Consider the following 17,174-nt stretch of genomic DNA (forward strand, 5'->3'; position numbering starts at 1 on the left):
TGTAGAGACAGAAGAGGAATCTGAATGCTCTAGACACCATTTATATGTCACCATTGTGAAATGTTGCAAAACCATCACCATCCCAGCATTCTCTCTCCGTTTGGTACAACTCCAACACACAGATGGGTTATGGACCCTACCAGTACTTCTGCTTTACCTTGGATCCTCCTGCCACATTATTGCTCCCCCTTCTCTCATTCATATATGGATCAAGATAAATAACACTGTAGAAACTGTATTACCTAGACCCACTCCCACTCTGCTGTATTGCCTCACTTACAGAGAACAGGAGAACTGTCTTCTTGTTGTGTGCTGGGGAGGGACAAACAGCTCAGGGCCTGCGTTACTCTTGTCGCCACGTCAGAATTCTAAGGTGCTGAAGAATTTGAAAACTGCTCTGTATTGTATTAAACAGAGGCTTTAGAGACCAGGATTCAAACCCTACCTCCACGCTTTCTAAGTAACTCAAACACACCACTTAATTTCTCTGTCTCTTTTTATTCATATGTAAAGTTAATGTAATAATATTTTCATCACTGGGCTCTTATAAGGATTAAATAAAATAATATAGATGTTTTAGTACTTTTTTTCCTTTGCAAACAGTAAAACATATTTTAAAACTACTTACTCTATTACTTATTGGCAAGAAATAAACAATATTTTAAACATCAGTCATATAATTAAGAAAGTATAATAAATACTAGCATTAATTTTGAAAGAACCTTAGGAGGTCATGAAGACAACATTCTACCAGAATACAAATACCCTTCATAATATCCCTGTTTAAAATTTTCCACAGCCAACTTTCCACTGATGTTATTTTATTAAAGCATCCATTCATCCATTCATTAACAAAGATTTATTGAACATCTATATTTGAGGCACTCTTTCTTAATGCAGTTCAACTGTATCAATGTCGGATAGCCATTAATTGTTCTGAAGTTCTTTTGAATATTAAGAACAATGTCCCTGTTTCCCTGTTATCTTAACCCACAAAAACGACACTTGACAAATCTTTTATTTATGTATTTATTGTTGATGCTGTTACAGATGTCCTATCCTCTCCTATTGAACAAAACTTCAACCTGCTAACGTGTATTAGTCCAAAGTTCCCTAGGTCTTAAATTATTATTCTTATTACATCTTCAGGACTCTCCACCATTCTAGCCACTTTTGATAAATTCTAATTTGACCAACAGATTACTTAAAAATGTGATACCCCAATTAGACAAAGGCACAGGTCTAACCATTTTATGCTGTATTTCATTTGTTCTTAATAAAGTTAGTTAGCAATACTTGTCATAAAGTTAATGTGGTTTGAACATTACTTTGAGATTACTACTATTACATTTGTGCCATTTACAGCGCTCTGGACTCAATGCTGCCATTGGAGAGACTACTATGGAAACACAGTGGGGGCGAAGGGTAGGATTTTCTCTTAAATCTTAGACAACACTCAAATATAGACCCACTGAAAATCTATGATTCAGTATTTCTCAAACTCTAGCATTAGTCTAACTCCCTTCTACCTAGGGGTTTCTGAAATAATGCTTTACTTCATTTAGATAATAAGACTTTCATTTGAAAGCATTGTTTTTTATGTGAAATCTAAAAAGAAAATTACTAATGTATTATCTTTTAATATTTGGTAATATTAAGCACATTGCATCAAAGATTCAGTTTTCAGTACTGCCCTTATCTACTCTACTGCCCACACTTTAATTCTCCCTCTAGCACCAACCCCATCCACCCCGACAGAATTTTCCCAGCTTCATTACATTCTTGAATCCAAAAGAAGATGAAAAGTTAAGAATGATACATAACCATAAGCTCAGTTAGAAAATAATATAAATATTGACTACTTAGAAAATAATGACTATGAGAATTCCAAAAGGTTGACTTTATGAGATGCATAAAGCCATTTCTACAAACACACTTATGGCAAAAGTGCCTTTATTATTAAATTTAAAATGTTTAAAATAAAGAATTTAATTTAAGAAGGTAAAGGGTATCAGAAAATAAACAAAAGAGAAAGTACAAGGAAAACAAGGAAAGGAGAGTTAATAAGTAAAAAAGCAAGATTAAGTAGTTGGCATACTAAAAAGTAGAAGAATTAACAAATAAATCTAAAAAGTGGATCCTTACCAGAGAGTGGGAGGAAGGAGATAAATAGAAAAAACACTGGCAAGTAAAAATGAGAGACAAAACAGAGAGAACACAAATGTGCAAAACTACAAATGAAATATATAACAGCAAATAAAGAAAAAACTCAAAATATGTAATACTGTATTTTTTAAACAATACAAATGTTTTTGGAAATCTCACTGAAATATATGATCTTCCAGGACATTTTTTCCATGACAACACTGATTTAAAAAGAAGTAAAAAATGCAAAAGTAAATAATTTCCAAAGAATAACTCTGGGCCCAGATGTTTCATGAGTATTGTTTTAGAATTTCAAGGAGTAAGTAATTTTCATTTTACATAGTCTAGAAAAGGAGGAAAGCTTTCCAATTCAACTGTGAATGCTGTTCTAAAAATTAACAAATAAAGTACAAATAAAGAAAACCACTAAGAAGAACAAAGTAGGTGGGACCATAATACCAGATATCAGGTTATACTACAAAGCGACTGTAACCAAAACAGCCTGGTACTGGTACAAGAACAGGCATATAGACCAGTGGAACAGAACTGAAAACCCAGAAAAGGACCCAAGGCAATATGCTCAATTAATATTTGACAAAGGGGGCAAAAGCATACAATGGAGTAAAGACAGCCTCTTTAATAAATGGTGTTGGGAAAACTGGACAGCTACATGCAAAAAAATGAAACTAGACCATCAGCTTACACCATACACAAAAATAAACTCAAAATGGATAAAAGACTTAAATGTGACCCATGAATCCATAAAAATTCTAGAAGAAAATGTAGGCAACAAAATTTCTGACATCATACAGAGCAGAATTTTCACTGATACATCACCTAAGGCAACAGAAACAAAGGAAAAAATGAACACATGGGACTACATCAAACTCAAAAGCTTCTGCACAGCAAAAGAAACAATCATCAAAATGGAAAGGCAACCCACTGTATGGGAGAACATCATTGCCAATGATGTATCAGATAAGGGGTTAATTTCCAATATATATAGAGTGCTCATACAACTCAACAAAAGGAAGACAAAGAACCCAATTAAAAAATGGGCAGAGGAGCTGAATAGACACCTCTCCAAACAGGACATACAAATGGCCAAAAGACATATGAAGAAATGCTCAACATCACTAATCATCAGAGAGATGCAAATTAAAACAACAATGAGGTATCACCTCACACCTGTCAGAATGGCCGCCATCAACAAATCATCAAACAACAAGTGTTGGCGAGGGTGTGGAGAAAAGGGGACTCTAATACACTGCTGGTGGGAATGCAGACTGGTGTAGCCGCTGTGGAAAACAATATGGTGTTACCTCAAAAAATTAAAAATTGAACTTCAATTTGACCCAGTGATCCCACTGCTAGGAATATACCCTAAGAAGCCTGAAACACCAATCAGGAAGAATACATGTACCCCCATGTTCATAGCAGCACTATTTACAATAGCTAAGATCTGGAAACAGCCCAAGTGTCCATCAGTAGACGAATGGATAAAAAAGCAGTGGTACATATACACAATGGAGTACTACGCAACAGTAAGAAAGAAAGATCTCTTATCCTTTGAGACGACATGAAGGGACCTAGAAAGTATTATCCTAAGTGAAAGAAGCCAAGCAGAAAAAGACAAATACCACATGATCTCACTTATATACGGAATATAATGAACATAACAGTCTGAGGAATATAGTAGACCCAGAAACATGGAAGTAGGGCACAGACTGACATCCCTCAGAAGAGGGGGTGAGGGAGATGGGAAGAGATAAACCACAGAACTTATATGCATGTATGCATGACCAATGGACATGGACAACTAAGCCGGGGATGGAGCCGGGGGGATGGGGTGGGGAGGGGGGTGCCAATGGGGTAAAAAAGGTAAAATATCTGTAACAAAAAAATAAATACAAAATTTATTAAAAAAAAGAAAACCACTAATCTCATTTATGATTACAGATGTAAAAATAACAACTGTAATATAAGCAAACAAAATTATGTAGAACATTAAAACAAGACTACACCATGAGCCCTGGCCAGTTTGGCTCAGCGGTTAGAGCGTCGGCCTGCGGTCTGGAGAGACCCGGGTTCGGTTCCCGCTAAGGGCACCGTACTTCAGTTGCAGTTTGTCCCCGGCCCTGGTTGGTCGTGCGGGTGGCAGCCACTCGATGTGTCCCTTCACGTCGATGTTTCTCTCTCTCTCTCCCTTCCTCTCTCTCCCTCCCACTCTATCTGTACAAAAAATGGAAAAATATCCTCGGGTGAGGATAAAAAATAAAATAAAATAAAGACTACACCATGACTCATTGGGGTCCATTTCATCAATAAATTTGAAAAACAAAAACCAATAATATATGCCATAAAATAAAATTCAACTTCTCACAGAAACTCTTAATAAACTGTGACTAAAGTTTTTTAAATAATAAAGACTATCTTAAATCAATAGTCAATATAATACTTAATGGTGAAATATTAAAAACAATTTCGTTATTTAAAAACTACACAAAATACCTACTATCACCTGTGTTACTTAATATTATTCTTGACATTCTAGGCAGTGTAATAAGAGAAGGGGTGGAAAAAAGAAACATATAAGATAAAACATATCAGCTGAAATATTATTACAGCTAATAGGTTTGATAAAAAAAGGAAATTATAAAATGAACCAGCAAAATTCACTAACATTCCTAAATATAATAACAAAAAGAAATGGAATGAAGACTGTCTCATTCACAAAAGCAAGCAAAAATTTAACTATTATAAACAAATCAAAGGAAATATGCAGAATCTGTATTTTAAAAACAAAACATTGTTGAGGGACATGAAAGAAATTGGATAAATGATTTTGAATGGGAAGATTCAATACTATAAAAATGTCAGTTTACCTCATAGTTTTATATAAAGGTAATATAATATTTTTAGATATCACTTTGGAATTTCAATTAACACTTTATAATTATAAGTCTAAAACAAATTTTAGTGATGTATGCAAACATCTTAAAGAAAAATTATGAATGTGGTCTTGCAACACTTTGCAAAGATACTGTAAAGCTATAGTGATTAATATAGCAGAACACTAACAAAAGTTTAGATAGGAAGATCAATAAGAATAGAACCAAAAACTGAAAAATTGTTCCAGATATGCAATTAGTAGGCAGTAAAATATGTTCTTTCAAGTCAGAAGTGATAATATGGATTATTTAATAAATGATACAAAATATTTGGTTAACTGCCTGAGAAAAAATTGTTATACCTTGATGAAATTATACATCAAAATACATTCAGGAAGAATTAAAAAGTTAAATGTATAGAAATACAAAGAATTGGAAGAAAATATATAGAATATCATCTAATCTCTGAGTGGGGGAAAACATTCTAAACAAATCCTCAAAAGGAAAAACAAAGTTTTAAAAAAGGGAAGGAAAGATTTGACAACAAAGCCATAAAGTAAAGAAAATAACAAAATGTAACATATATTACAGATAAGAATGAATGCCATTAAAATATACAGACGCAAAAGTAGGTTTACAGTTGTGAGTACATGAAACCGAATTTATTCTTATATTATTATTTCTTAATTACTGTATTATTTTCCATATGAACAACTGTGAACCTATTTTTGTTCCACCCTGTACGTTAACAGCCTTACAAAACCATAAGAACTAGGCAAATCCTTTAAAGAAAAAATGGGCACACAACATAAATAGGCAATTCACAAAGGAAGATATATTAAATATAAATAAATTTATGTAAAACTCTCCTTTCTCAATAATAAAAAAATTCAAAATAATTCAGCAATAATATGTTATTTTCTCCTATCAAACTGGCAAGAAACTTTTAAGTTAATAATATTTGTTATTGAGGCTAAGGGATTAATACTTGCAAACACTGCTAGTGAGAACACAGAACACTAGACCTTTTCTCCAGGGCAATGTGGCAACATGTATCAAAATCCTCTTAAGAAAGAACCCTTTGACTCAAGAATTTCACTTTTTAGTAATATATTCTAAGAAAATAGTCAATAGTTAGTACTAAAAAGTTATCCACATTCAAGTTTTTTTATAATGACAAACAACTGAAATATTGAATGAAAGACTCAGTTGAATTATGAGAACCTCACTTTATGCAATATTTCCTGCAGAAAAAAATGACTAATCACAGTGAAATTCACAATATATCTTTACATGGGAAAGACAGACTACGAAAGAATAGTAAAAAGATTATTCTGATGTCAAGAAACAAAATTAACATGTATATACATAGATTAAAATGGAAAAGATATACAATATAATACAGGTAGAATTAAAAGACAATTTTAATTTCTTTTGTGTGCGTTTCTATACTTTTTACAATAAATACGTATGAATTTTATAATAAGCAAAAAATAGTGAGTTAGTAAAAATGCACAATGCTGGAGATGTAATATTAAATATTGATAACCCACTACAGTATGTTTTTCTTGGAGATCGTATTTAGATCAGTTTGTTATTACAGAATAATTACAGCTAATCTAGGTGGGTAATAATTGGCCTGATCTCACCTCAACTAAAACTCTACATTGAGTTTTAGCAGTGGTTGAATTATTCTATGAACACTACTTTAAATGTTTTCATTTTTATTATATTATTGTTATATTTTCTGTATACTTTTATGGTGACAAAATATTAGGATGTAAGAAGAGACCATTATATAGAATAAATCAAAATGAAAAATTTAATAAGAATATTATCTTCTACGCCCATAAAACTGAGAGTAGCACACAGATGACAGTTCACTTAGCTCACACAGAATCCAGAAAAAACACGTCGAAGAACTTGAAAAGCCTAATTTTGTAAATGTGTTTCACTTTCAAGATATTTGAAATACCTGAGACGACTATAATTTTTATATTTTGTATTTTAAATTCATAATTAGAACTTTCAAAAGTAAGATGGGAAGTGGGGGCTGGGGAGAAAAGATAACCCGAAGCTTATAAACCCGATGGGCAATCATGACATAATAAAATGCTAGCTTCCACATCACTGAAAGAAAGCAAGACCCCATCATTCATGCTGGCGAAAGCTTGACTTTGCATAAACCACTTCTGTTCTCACTGTTATAAAATCAATGACTTTGGAAAGGGAAGAAAACACAGAATGACGTGCAGAGTAGCACACACCATGTTATTGCAGCTGGATAAAGAATATGTCACTAATGACTTTCTTTCTACCCATCAGTTATACGTTGAGTTTTTTTTTTTTTTCTCCTCCAAAATAGCAAGTGGCCTTCGTAAGTACAAAACAGAAGCAGTGAAATTCAAAATACTATCACATTTCTGCTTGATTTTGATACTGTATTAGATAATGGAATGAGTTGTTAATTATTCCTTGGGAAAGAGATGACTTCCTTTTCTCCTCATTTGAGTTGAATATAACATTCAGAACCCAAGCCAATTTTCTGTACTTAATTCAAAATAACACTTTTATCATATAGTTACTGCCAAATTTTCATCTTAAATGAGATATTTATTATCCATGACCAATAAGAAGATTCACCTGAAGCTGTTTGATAAATTCAGAAAACTAATCTAATTAACTTCCAAAATTGTTAGTGCAAGTGAGAATGATGATTGTCTGTAAGGAACAATGGATAAAATTAATTAATGACCTAGAAGTCTATTCATGATAGTAAAAATATAGTACTAATAATACAATACTTCATTTCCATAAAAAATCAACAAGAGAGAGTTGGGCAAGAAATATAACTTCTTGGCCAACAGGGTAAATTAATTCTGTAATGTATTGGGATTGTCCACTTCTTAATATGTATCAGAATAATAACATCAGTCACATAAGTTCAAAAATTAAAATGCTCATCCTCATCAGGGTAAGAGGTCATGAAATTTTAAATCCTGTGAAATCTGTTTAAGATTAATCAACCTATCAACCTACGGGTATGTTAATATTAACAACAACTGAAACTTACTCTCATGAGTGCTTTCTTAAGTGCCAGGTGCTATGCTAAAAGCTTCACATGTATTAATTCTCCTAATGAGCCTGTGAGGTAGGTACTGTTATTATCCCCACTTTAGACACACGGAATTCAAAACATCGAGAAGACAGTGACTTGCCCAAAGTCAATCATCTAGTAAATGACAGAACCAGGATTTGAACAGGTAAACAGGCCTCAGAATCTACCCATAAACCATTATGGAAAGCATATCCTAGAAAGTCTTTTTAAATAAGTGCTACAGTTGACCCTTTTTTATCAGAAAAAAATTAAAATAATTCGGATTCATAAATTAAGCTATTATTTTGTCTTAAAGAGGAAAGACTATAATTATCTTTAATGTGTTCTTCATCTTTGATATAACATTTTTTATTTTCATACTTTTTAGTTAAGTAAATTAATAAAGCAGTTTATCCTATAATTTATATGTTATAGAATAATAAAAAGAGAGGGCAAAAATTTTATTCTGTAAACATTACAAAGAATAAAAGTTCAAGGACATACTGTGCATCTACCCTCCTTACATAAACAAATATTAGAGGTAAGGAATTAATGTTTAGGGTACAGAAGATCGGCAAATGGGTTGTTACACAAAATAACATCTCCACATTGATCTGTTTGATATTCTGTATATTGTACCTTTAATTTCTCCAAGAAGTTCACTGGTATTTAGTCTTTCCATTTTTTCCTTCCAATCTTTTGAAAGTAGTTTTTCCATGCAGGAGGAATCTATTAAAATAAAAAAGTAAGTATTAAAAATATTACACGTACAGTTTATGAGTATTAAAATGTTATAAATCCATAAAGTCAGTTATGGAGAAATTCTATCATCTAAAAATTATTAAAGTTATTTTTTTGTTGTTGTTTTAACCCTAGGATATAGACACTTACATTACTGTATTACAAAATACCACAACTAAATTTATTTTTACCAGATTATTTAAACGATTACCAAGAAAAAAAGATAATGCTCAACAACTTATCTTGACATTATAATTATAATTCAGCATGTAGCATTTCTTAGATAGGACAGAAAATGTGCTCTTTCCTACAGGTTTAAGTTTAGATAGTATTTCTTTTAACCGAGGTGGTTATTTCTTAATTCCAAGCAAAATTCATGTACTATTCAAGGAGGATGACAATTCTTTGAGGGAGAAAACACCAATCAACCTGTAACCACATGTCCTAAGAAAAATAATAATAAACATATAGCAAATTTCATAAAATACCCATTTCTAACAAAACACAAAGAAAAGAAAATCAAGATAATGAAAACTGCTAACACATTTCTTTTATATAAAAAGAGATACATATTCTTTTCAAGAAAATACTTAAACATTTTTGCCCTGCTGCTTTTCTAAGGAGCCCACTAGATTATAGGAAGTGATTACACTTTTGTCTATAAAGATTCATAAAGGTTATAGACATTTGAACTTTAGAATATTCTAATAATTACCACATTTTTCTCAATGAGTTCTTTTTCCTCTCTATTCAGACGGATCTGCCACTAGAGCTACTGCTTACAACTATTTACATGTATCTTTTGAGCCTCAAATCTTAACAATAGGCCATATTTCCAAAAAAAAATGAAGGCAGATTTAAATACTAAATGCTGAGTGTGACGCATTCTCCCATTAAACTTGAACATTCCAAGAGTCAAAATTCTGATAACTTCCTTTTAAAATTATATTTAAATTGTTACTCCATGTCCAAATGCCTCTCCTCTCCCTATCACACCTATCTCTTCAACATTTTTCCTTTCTTTTTTTTCCCTCCAACTTCTAAATCCTCCTCGAATTTTTCAGAATGACAGTAAGGTCAAGATGGATCTAAAGGGTTTTAGAAACTAGATAAGCATTAGAAAGAGACAGTGATCCCTGGGTAAGAGATGAGAAGACCACTGCATGATTAGAAAGTATTGGTGAAAACAATTAACATTTGTCCATGACATGATCAATCAATCAAGGAATGGATGGAATGCAGATCAGTGCGTCCTCAACCGGCTGATGAAGAACAACCGTGCTAGCTCGCTATCACAGAAGCTCAAGTTCTTTCTAAATAGAAGCCAGCTTGATTCTATTAAGAGAAAGGTCCCTGCCCCTTCCCTTACTTCTTCCCTTCTCTATTTGACTTCTTTCCTTCCATTCTTTCCTACTAAAATTTTCTTTGGCTTCAACAAATGACCTACCACTGTGATTAATAACTGCATTTTGAGTGACCTTCTGATAGGGCCTACATGCATACACATATGTTCAGTTTGTATTTAATTTCCAGAATGGTCTCTTGCCACATTTATTTTAAATTCAGAAACAAGCTGTGCACTTTGTTCTATACATATTTTGTATTAGTGCTGAAGTCATAAAAAAGATAACACTGAGTTTTGAAAGTTATGGAGCCAATCTTCAAAGCCATGCCTGTCAGAGATTACATTTTGCAAATAGGGTTTGCATTTCTGAGAGAGATTGATATAACATCAGATCATGGATGAGAATAATCAACACAACAACATCTTCAACTTCCTATCCTACCTACCTAGTTTTGTTACTCTTTTTTTTTTACCCTTTCATACATATTATAACATCACACCTAACTGTTAATGCTAAAGCATATCTTCTTTGGTTAAAACTTAAGTTGAGAGCATATGTAATAAAGGTAAAAGACAAAAGCCCAATTCACTGGTAATGATCACAAACTCACAGCAAGTTTATTAGCCAGGATTGGAAACACGATAAATGTAAAACAGTCTAAAATATGTCTCGTGTTTCTATAAATAGATCTGAAATCTTTCAGAGCTTCAGGAAAAGAATGCTTAAATTCCATGGGAGAAAAATAGAACTATATGGACAACAGGAATCTAACTTCAAACATAAATCAAACCATGTGGACACAGCTTTACGTAAAGGCTACTCGTTAATAAAATGGTTAATAACTTCAAAGCAGTTCACAGTCCTATTAGAAAATTAATCCTCACCATAATACTAAGTTAATCTAGCAATATGATTCCTATTTCAGTAGAAGAAACTGCAGGGGAAAAGTAAAGCAGCCTCTGCATGTTCCATTATAGCTCATGAATATATTTCACGACAATCGCTGATTGCCTTTATCTGTAGGACAATACAGCTCACTACACACAACCTTATCAACATTTAGTCTCAATGCTCAGAGATTCCAGAGACAGTCAAAAACACTGAGGAAGTCTTGAAAAACTCCCCGCGTTGCACCTAATTATCTGACTGCCAAACCTCTAAGGGCATACCACAATTAGTACTAAGCTCACTCCATACTGGGATGTAAAGCAAGTGTGGAGAGGGAAAAAGAACAACAAAAATGCAGATTGTTAACAAATACCACATAGGCAGAGGACTGTCGCCACAGAGAGGTTTCTGACTTAAAAAGAGGAAATATGCAATAAACTCATAAATCAAAATTTGTATTTTAAGATTTCCTACTCAGAACAATATCCAAGTAAGGGTGGAAATTAATCCTCCTTGTGCCACATGCTTCAACTACATTACTAGGACACTAGCTTTACAGAGGCAAACTTTTATTTTTATTTTATTTTATTTTATTTTTATCCTCACCCGAGGACATTTTTCCATTTTTTGTACAGACAGAGTGGGAGGGAGAGAGAGGAAGAGAGAGAGAGGGAATCATCGATGTGAAAGGGACACATCGCGTGGCTGCCACCCGCACGACCAACCAGGGTCGGGGACAAACTGCAACCGAGGTACATGCCCTTAGCGGGAACCGAACCCGGGTCTCTCCGGACCGCAGGCCGACGCTCTACCCGCTGAGCCAAACCGACCAGGGCAGAGGCAAACTTTTAGATCAGACTGCCCCAAGCGCCGATGCAAAAACTGAGGTCAAAATAAGTGAAGAAATGCAGTGAGCGTCATGGACATGGAAAGGGTAGACCCATGCACAGTGGCTGTCACTCAGTAGGCAGGCAGGATTCCAAATGGCAAGAAAGGACTGAACAACGCCCAGATATTCTTGGATTATTTTACTCAGATAAATGTACTTTATGTGATTGACTTGAAAACAACTAATATAGTTATGGTGGTGCCACAGTCCTCAAAACAATAAAACAATATACAGCATGTTTCGTTATCTGAGCTTGATTATTTAAATTTTAGTATTTTGACTGAGTTGTCTTCAGCTAAAAAACAGGAAAGGAGCTACATACCTTTGGAAATTGAGATAAGGAACTATAACATTATGGTATTTTTTTTTCAAGTCACCATTATATGTACATATTATAAAATGAATGTAAGCCACATACCTCAATGAAAAATACCCAAATTATTCCCTCTAACTTTGAAAGAATTAGCTTCCAAAAGCCAATACACAGTCAATAAAATACATAATCTTATTACATTTATCTTTTCTCATTTTTGTAAATAATGTGATTTAAAAAGGACTATCAAAAATCAAGAGCTGGACCTCAGTTCTCACTTATATTTTAATCAAGGATGAAAAAGTTTTTGATATGTTATTAATTAATTCTCAGTTGCATAGCTTTTGTTTTTTCTTTCTCTTTGCAAATTTAAGTTTTTCAAGAAACTTTTTCTAGGGAACAAGGAAAGGCAATTCAGAACTAATTTTTAATAAATATCCTGCATAATGGATTGCAAAGCAATGTTCCTGCTTCCTAAGCACCTAGGTTTCAGTCCAGGTAAGTAAGAGTGCTTTATCATTCTAAGAATTAGTTTTACAGTACAAGAGAAATTCAAAGTGAAAGTATGTGAGATATTTATTTCCCAATCTACATGATGATATTTTTTAGAAATAATTCTAAATTACATATAGTTAAACAAACTTGCAGCAAAATAAAGATATTTCAAATGGGTCAAACAGAATAAATTAAAAAATCATCGCTAAAACTAAAGCATGGGGGAATGGAAACAAATTATTGTACTTGAAAATAATTTACCTGTGAGTAAACACTTATTATTCCCTTTACCTCAAAGTGATATTTAAATTTTAAAATGCTACAACATCAGAAACATAATATAGAAAATACCTTTAAAATATTTTAGTGAGTGAGAACAAATAATGGCTGCTGCCCTTGTATGCGGATTTCCTACTTCTTTATTAACTCTTTTAAGAAAATGTTCAAACAATTCATTTTATTTTTACCATAGGAATCATCTATTTCAAATGCAATAAATTTTCTCTGTATCCAAGAACAATAATTTGTCAAAGGTACCCTTGACCTTGGTTTACAAGTAATTCTGACAATATATATTTATATCCCTGCTTATCATCCAATCCCACATTTTTCATTAGGAAACAGAGATGAACATGCCAGTTACTGTACATTTTTCCACAGTGATAAGTGCTTCAGATACAGTGGGATAAAATTGGAGCTTGGAGAGCTTGAAGAGCACTCTTAAATTTTAATTAAAACCCTCCAAGCTCACTAAAAATAATTAGACACTAAAATGTGCCAGTTTTATTTTGAAGTCACGATAACATACAAAGCACACTCCCTGACAACTGCCTGCGCTCTCCTCTCTTTCTCCCCCTCTCCAGTGAAACAACTGATTCTCCAAATCCGAACAAGGGGGTATAAATAGAGGCTGTTTTCAGGCCTGCTCGTCATGCTGGGAAGCTGACAGAAAGCACAGCAGAGTGGGTTTTTCAGACTGCACCAAATGAAACTAGAATAACTCGCCTAACCAAGAGTTCGAATCACTGACAAACTCTAAATAAAATTCAGTCTGCAAGGAACAACACGAGCTGTATCACTGATCTTTTTTGATTCAAAGGCCAAACCTTTAACCTCTTAAATGTTTTTGCTATCTTAAAATATCTCATACAATGCTATATTCCATCCTATTTTTAGCCAAGCAGCAAGAGAAAGCATGCCTTTCCCATACAGCAGGGAATGATATAAACATCAACACAGATGCTCTGCCAGGAAGAGCTGGACTTCTCAAGCACTTGATCATTAAGGAATGCACCAACTGTTTTGGATAATCTCGTGCCAGCTCCCCTTTTGCTCCGCACTCCCCTCTGGGAGTGGCCAATCTTGTCCCAGTCTTAATTTTTCATTTTACTCCTCCATAGCCCCCCCACCTCCGAAAAGATGAGAAATGGCATTTATGCCTAGCAATGAAAAAGCAGGCTCCCTTCCCCAAACAGACCAAAACTTTAAAACAATTAACCCTCCCCTCTTCTTTCAGATAAATTACTAAGTATAAAATGCAATCTGTTTCCTTTGTTTATTCAATATGAACAATTTGTAAATGACTCAAGGATAAAATTCAGAAAATGTTGTGCTAAATTAGAACCATTATAAACATGCTAATGACTCAATGCTTGAGTAAAACATGCATGATCGGTGTGAAGAAATAGATTTAGTTCTTGTGAAATTCTGTTGTGCTGTCTTAAAATGATTTGGTCATTAAATCAGATATATTCCTTCCAGGAAAAATGTAATTCCACACCACTTTACTAGATAGGAGAGGGAGAGAGAGAGGGAGAGAGAGAGAGAGAGGAGCTATTGCAAATATCATTAGAACCATTAGATACAAGATTTTGGCATCTTCATGAGGGAGAAAAAGCCCATTTGAAATCTACCAGAAATACACATGCAACATCATCAGATTGGGTACAATATCTCTTTGCACTGTTTTTATTTATCAAAGTCTGATAATTTTTTTATAAGGACTCCTTAAAACTAGGACTTAACATACATTCATGAAATTCACATTGGTATGTATGCACAGGTAAGATATATCTCTTTCATCTGCTTTCCAAGGCTGCCTAGCACCTAGAACAATGTCAGAGGGATTATTCGAAACCAAATTAATCTCCCATATCCATCAAAGTATGACTGCTAATGCCAATATAGAAAAGGGGGAAACATCCAGCAGATGATTCAGAGGTTCACAGCCTACTGCTGTAGCTGAGAGACTTCGATGATCAGTAAGACAAACATGTCCATTCAGAAATGAGGAAACAGTCAAGAACGTCACTTGCCTTGCTCAAGGTCAATGACTCCAGTTCATTGCTGGTTTTACTGAAATGACTACTTAAATCGTTATTTGATCATCAGTATTATAGTCTCTATTTCAGATATGGAGTGAAGCACTCTAGTTCTTTGGAGTAGGGCGCTAAAAATGCAAGGCATTTCAGTGAAAGTCAGTGGTGTTCAACAACCAGGTCTCCTATCCACACTCCATGACATTGCTCCTCCACGTTGCCTTTCCATAATGTCTTATCTTGTTTGAACTAAGGTCTTTCCCTTCCTGAATATCATCTACTAAGGGACAGTTAAGATGCTCCTTAAAAATACTGTTGAACTCAAAAAGTAATTCCTTCCAAATTAGGTTTTATCTTCATGTACAAAAAGTAAACATGCAGCCGATAACCTTGGTTTTTCACTGTAGCTTACTACCCACAACACATTCAAATTTACCACAATTCAATGGAGTCAACTGTCCCATTAGAAATTACAGCTGTCCGTATTGTCGAAATATGACTCATCATGACACCATCTCATTACCCTATTTTCTGCTGCTCCATTGCAAAAGGCCAAAGTATTCAAACAATATAACATACAACAGTGCCTTCTTTTGTATTTTGGGGAAAATATTTTTGAATGCTACTGTTGCCCTGACACAGTTGTCAATCACAGGACACCGCTGCCTGCCTCCTGCTGCTCCTCCCAGCCACACGGAGAGGAATTTGACCCAGGAACTACTGGAAAGCCTCTCTAATGCTCAGGTTGGAAGCAATAAGCATGTAGGTCTGCGACTGTCATGGCCCCCTGGCACATGAAGTAAGACTGTCTGCAATAAAAGTGTATGAAGCCAAAAATACAAAAAAAATAAAAATAGTGGAGAGGAATGAAGGTGAAACAGAAAAGAAAAATCTTTACATCATGTCAGCACACTTACATCCAAAAATAACTAAAACCAAATTCTGCTTCTGGGCTTCTTGGCAATGTAAGTCAATATATTCCTTTTTGCTTAAGCTAGTTTGTGTTGGGATTCTGCCAGTTACAACTTAAAAAAAATAAACAATAGAAAACCATAACAAAAGCTGTCATACACATTCAAATGTGTTATGTTTCAAATTTTAACACTGGAAACCACCAATGCATTAACTTATACTACAGGTTAAAACATTTATTATGCAAACCTTGGAGTAAATCCCTTGCTTTATTGAAAACTGCAATGGCTTTAAAGTAAACTCTTACAGGACTGCTATTTACAATTATTTAAATCAGAATTAGGATTCTTAAAAATGACACAGCCTAAAGAAAATACAGCAGAAATAAACTGGAAACTGAGGCTCATTAAACACACACACACACACACACACACACACACACACACACACATCAGCAGCAGCAACAAAAACTCCCATCTAAGATCAGCAAGCGATTTCAGTTCATCAAAACAGCTATACTGCTCTGGTTATAACTTTATTTGTATTTATATAACTTTATATTTAATGTTATAAAATAAGTTTTTACTGATAAAACTGATTTATTTATTCATTGACAATCCATAAAAGATCAATTTCAAATAAGGTGAAGGGCCCTCCATAATCTGGCCCTAGTAATTCATCTCCTAGTACTCTTTTTTTTTCCTTTTTATTGAATTTATTGGGGTGATACTGGTTAACAAAATTATACAGGATACAGGTGCACAGTTCTACAACATCCTCATCTGTACACTGTATTGTGTGTTCACCACTCCAAACCAATCTCCAACCGTCAGTACTTATCCCTCTTACCATCCTCGACTCTCCCAGCTCCCCTCCCCATGACATTCACCACACTGTTGTCCATATCCATGAGTTTTTAGTTTTTTTCTCTTTTTTTTCTTTTCTGCTCAATCCCTTCATCCCCCCCACCCAGCCTCTCCCTTCCCAACAGCTGTTCATTCCGTTCCAATGAGAACACCAAACATATCTCACTCTTCTGTGCATACTTTGTGCTTTTTCACTTCCACACCTTTGCTCATGACATCCTCCTGACCAGAATATCTCCTCACCCTTCTTGATGCTTATGAATAACCCTCCTA

General features: G+C 34.1%; 1 protein-coding gene across 37 annotated transcripts in view; it reads right to left on the reverse strand.

Annotated features, from left to right (window-relative positions):
* Window positions 1–17,174, reverse strand: part of SOX6 (SRY-box transcription factor 6) — a 509,394-nt gene that overhangs the window by 245,319 nt on the left and 246,901 nt on the right. For 36 of the 37 annotated variants that reach the window (XM_036260192.1, XM_036260193.1, XM_036260194.1 and 33 more), the window contains one exon: window positions 8,773–8,862. The exons of the other annotated variant lie outside the window; for it this stretch is intronic. In XM_036260192.1, coding sequence (XP_036116085.1) covers window positions 8,773–8,862 — 90 coding nt within the window. The remainder of the gene's footprint in view (window positions 1–8,772; window positions 8,863–17,174) is intronic. 37 annotated transcript variants of the gene reach the window in all.

Source organism: Molossus molossus, unplaced genomic scaffold (assembly GCF_014108415.1).
Source record: "Molossus molossus isolate mMolMol1 unplaced genomic scaffold, mMolMol1.p scaffold_m16_p_13, whole genome shotgun sequence".
Lineage (NCBI taxonomy): Eukaryota > Metazoa > Chordata > Mammalia > Chiroptera > Molossidae > Molossus > Molossus molossus.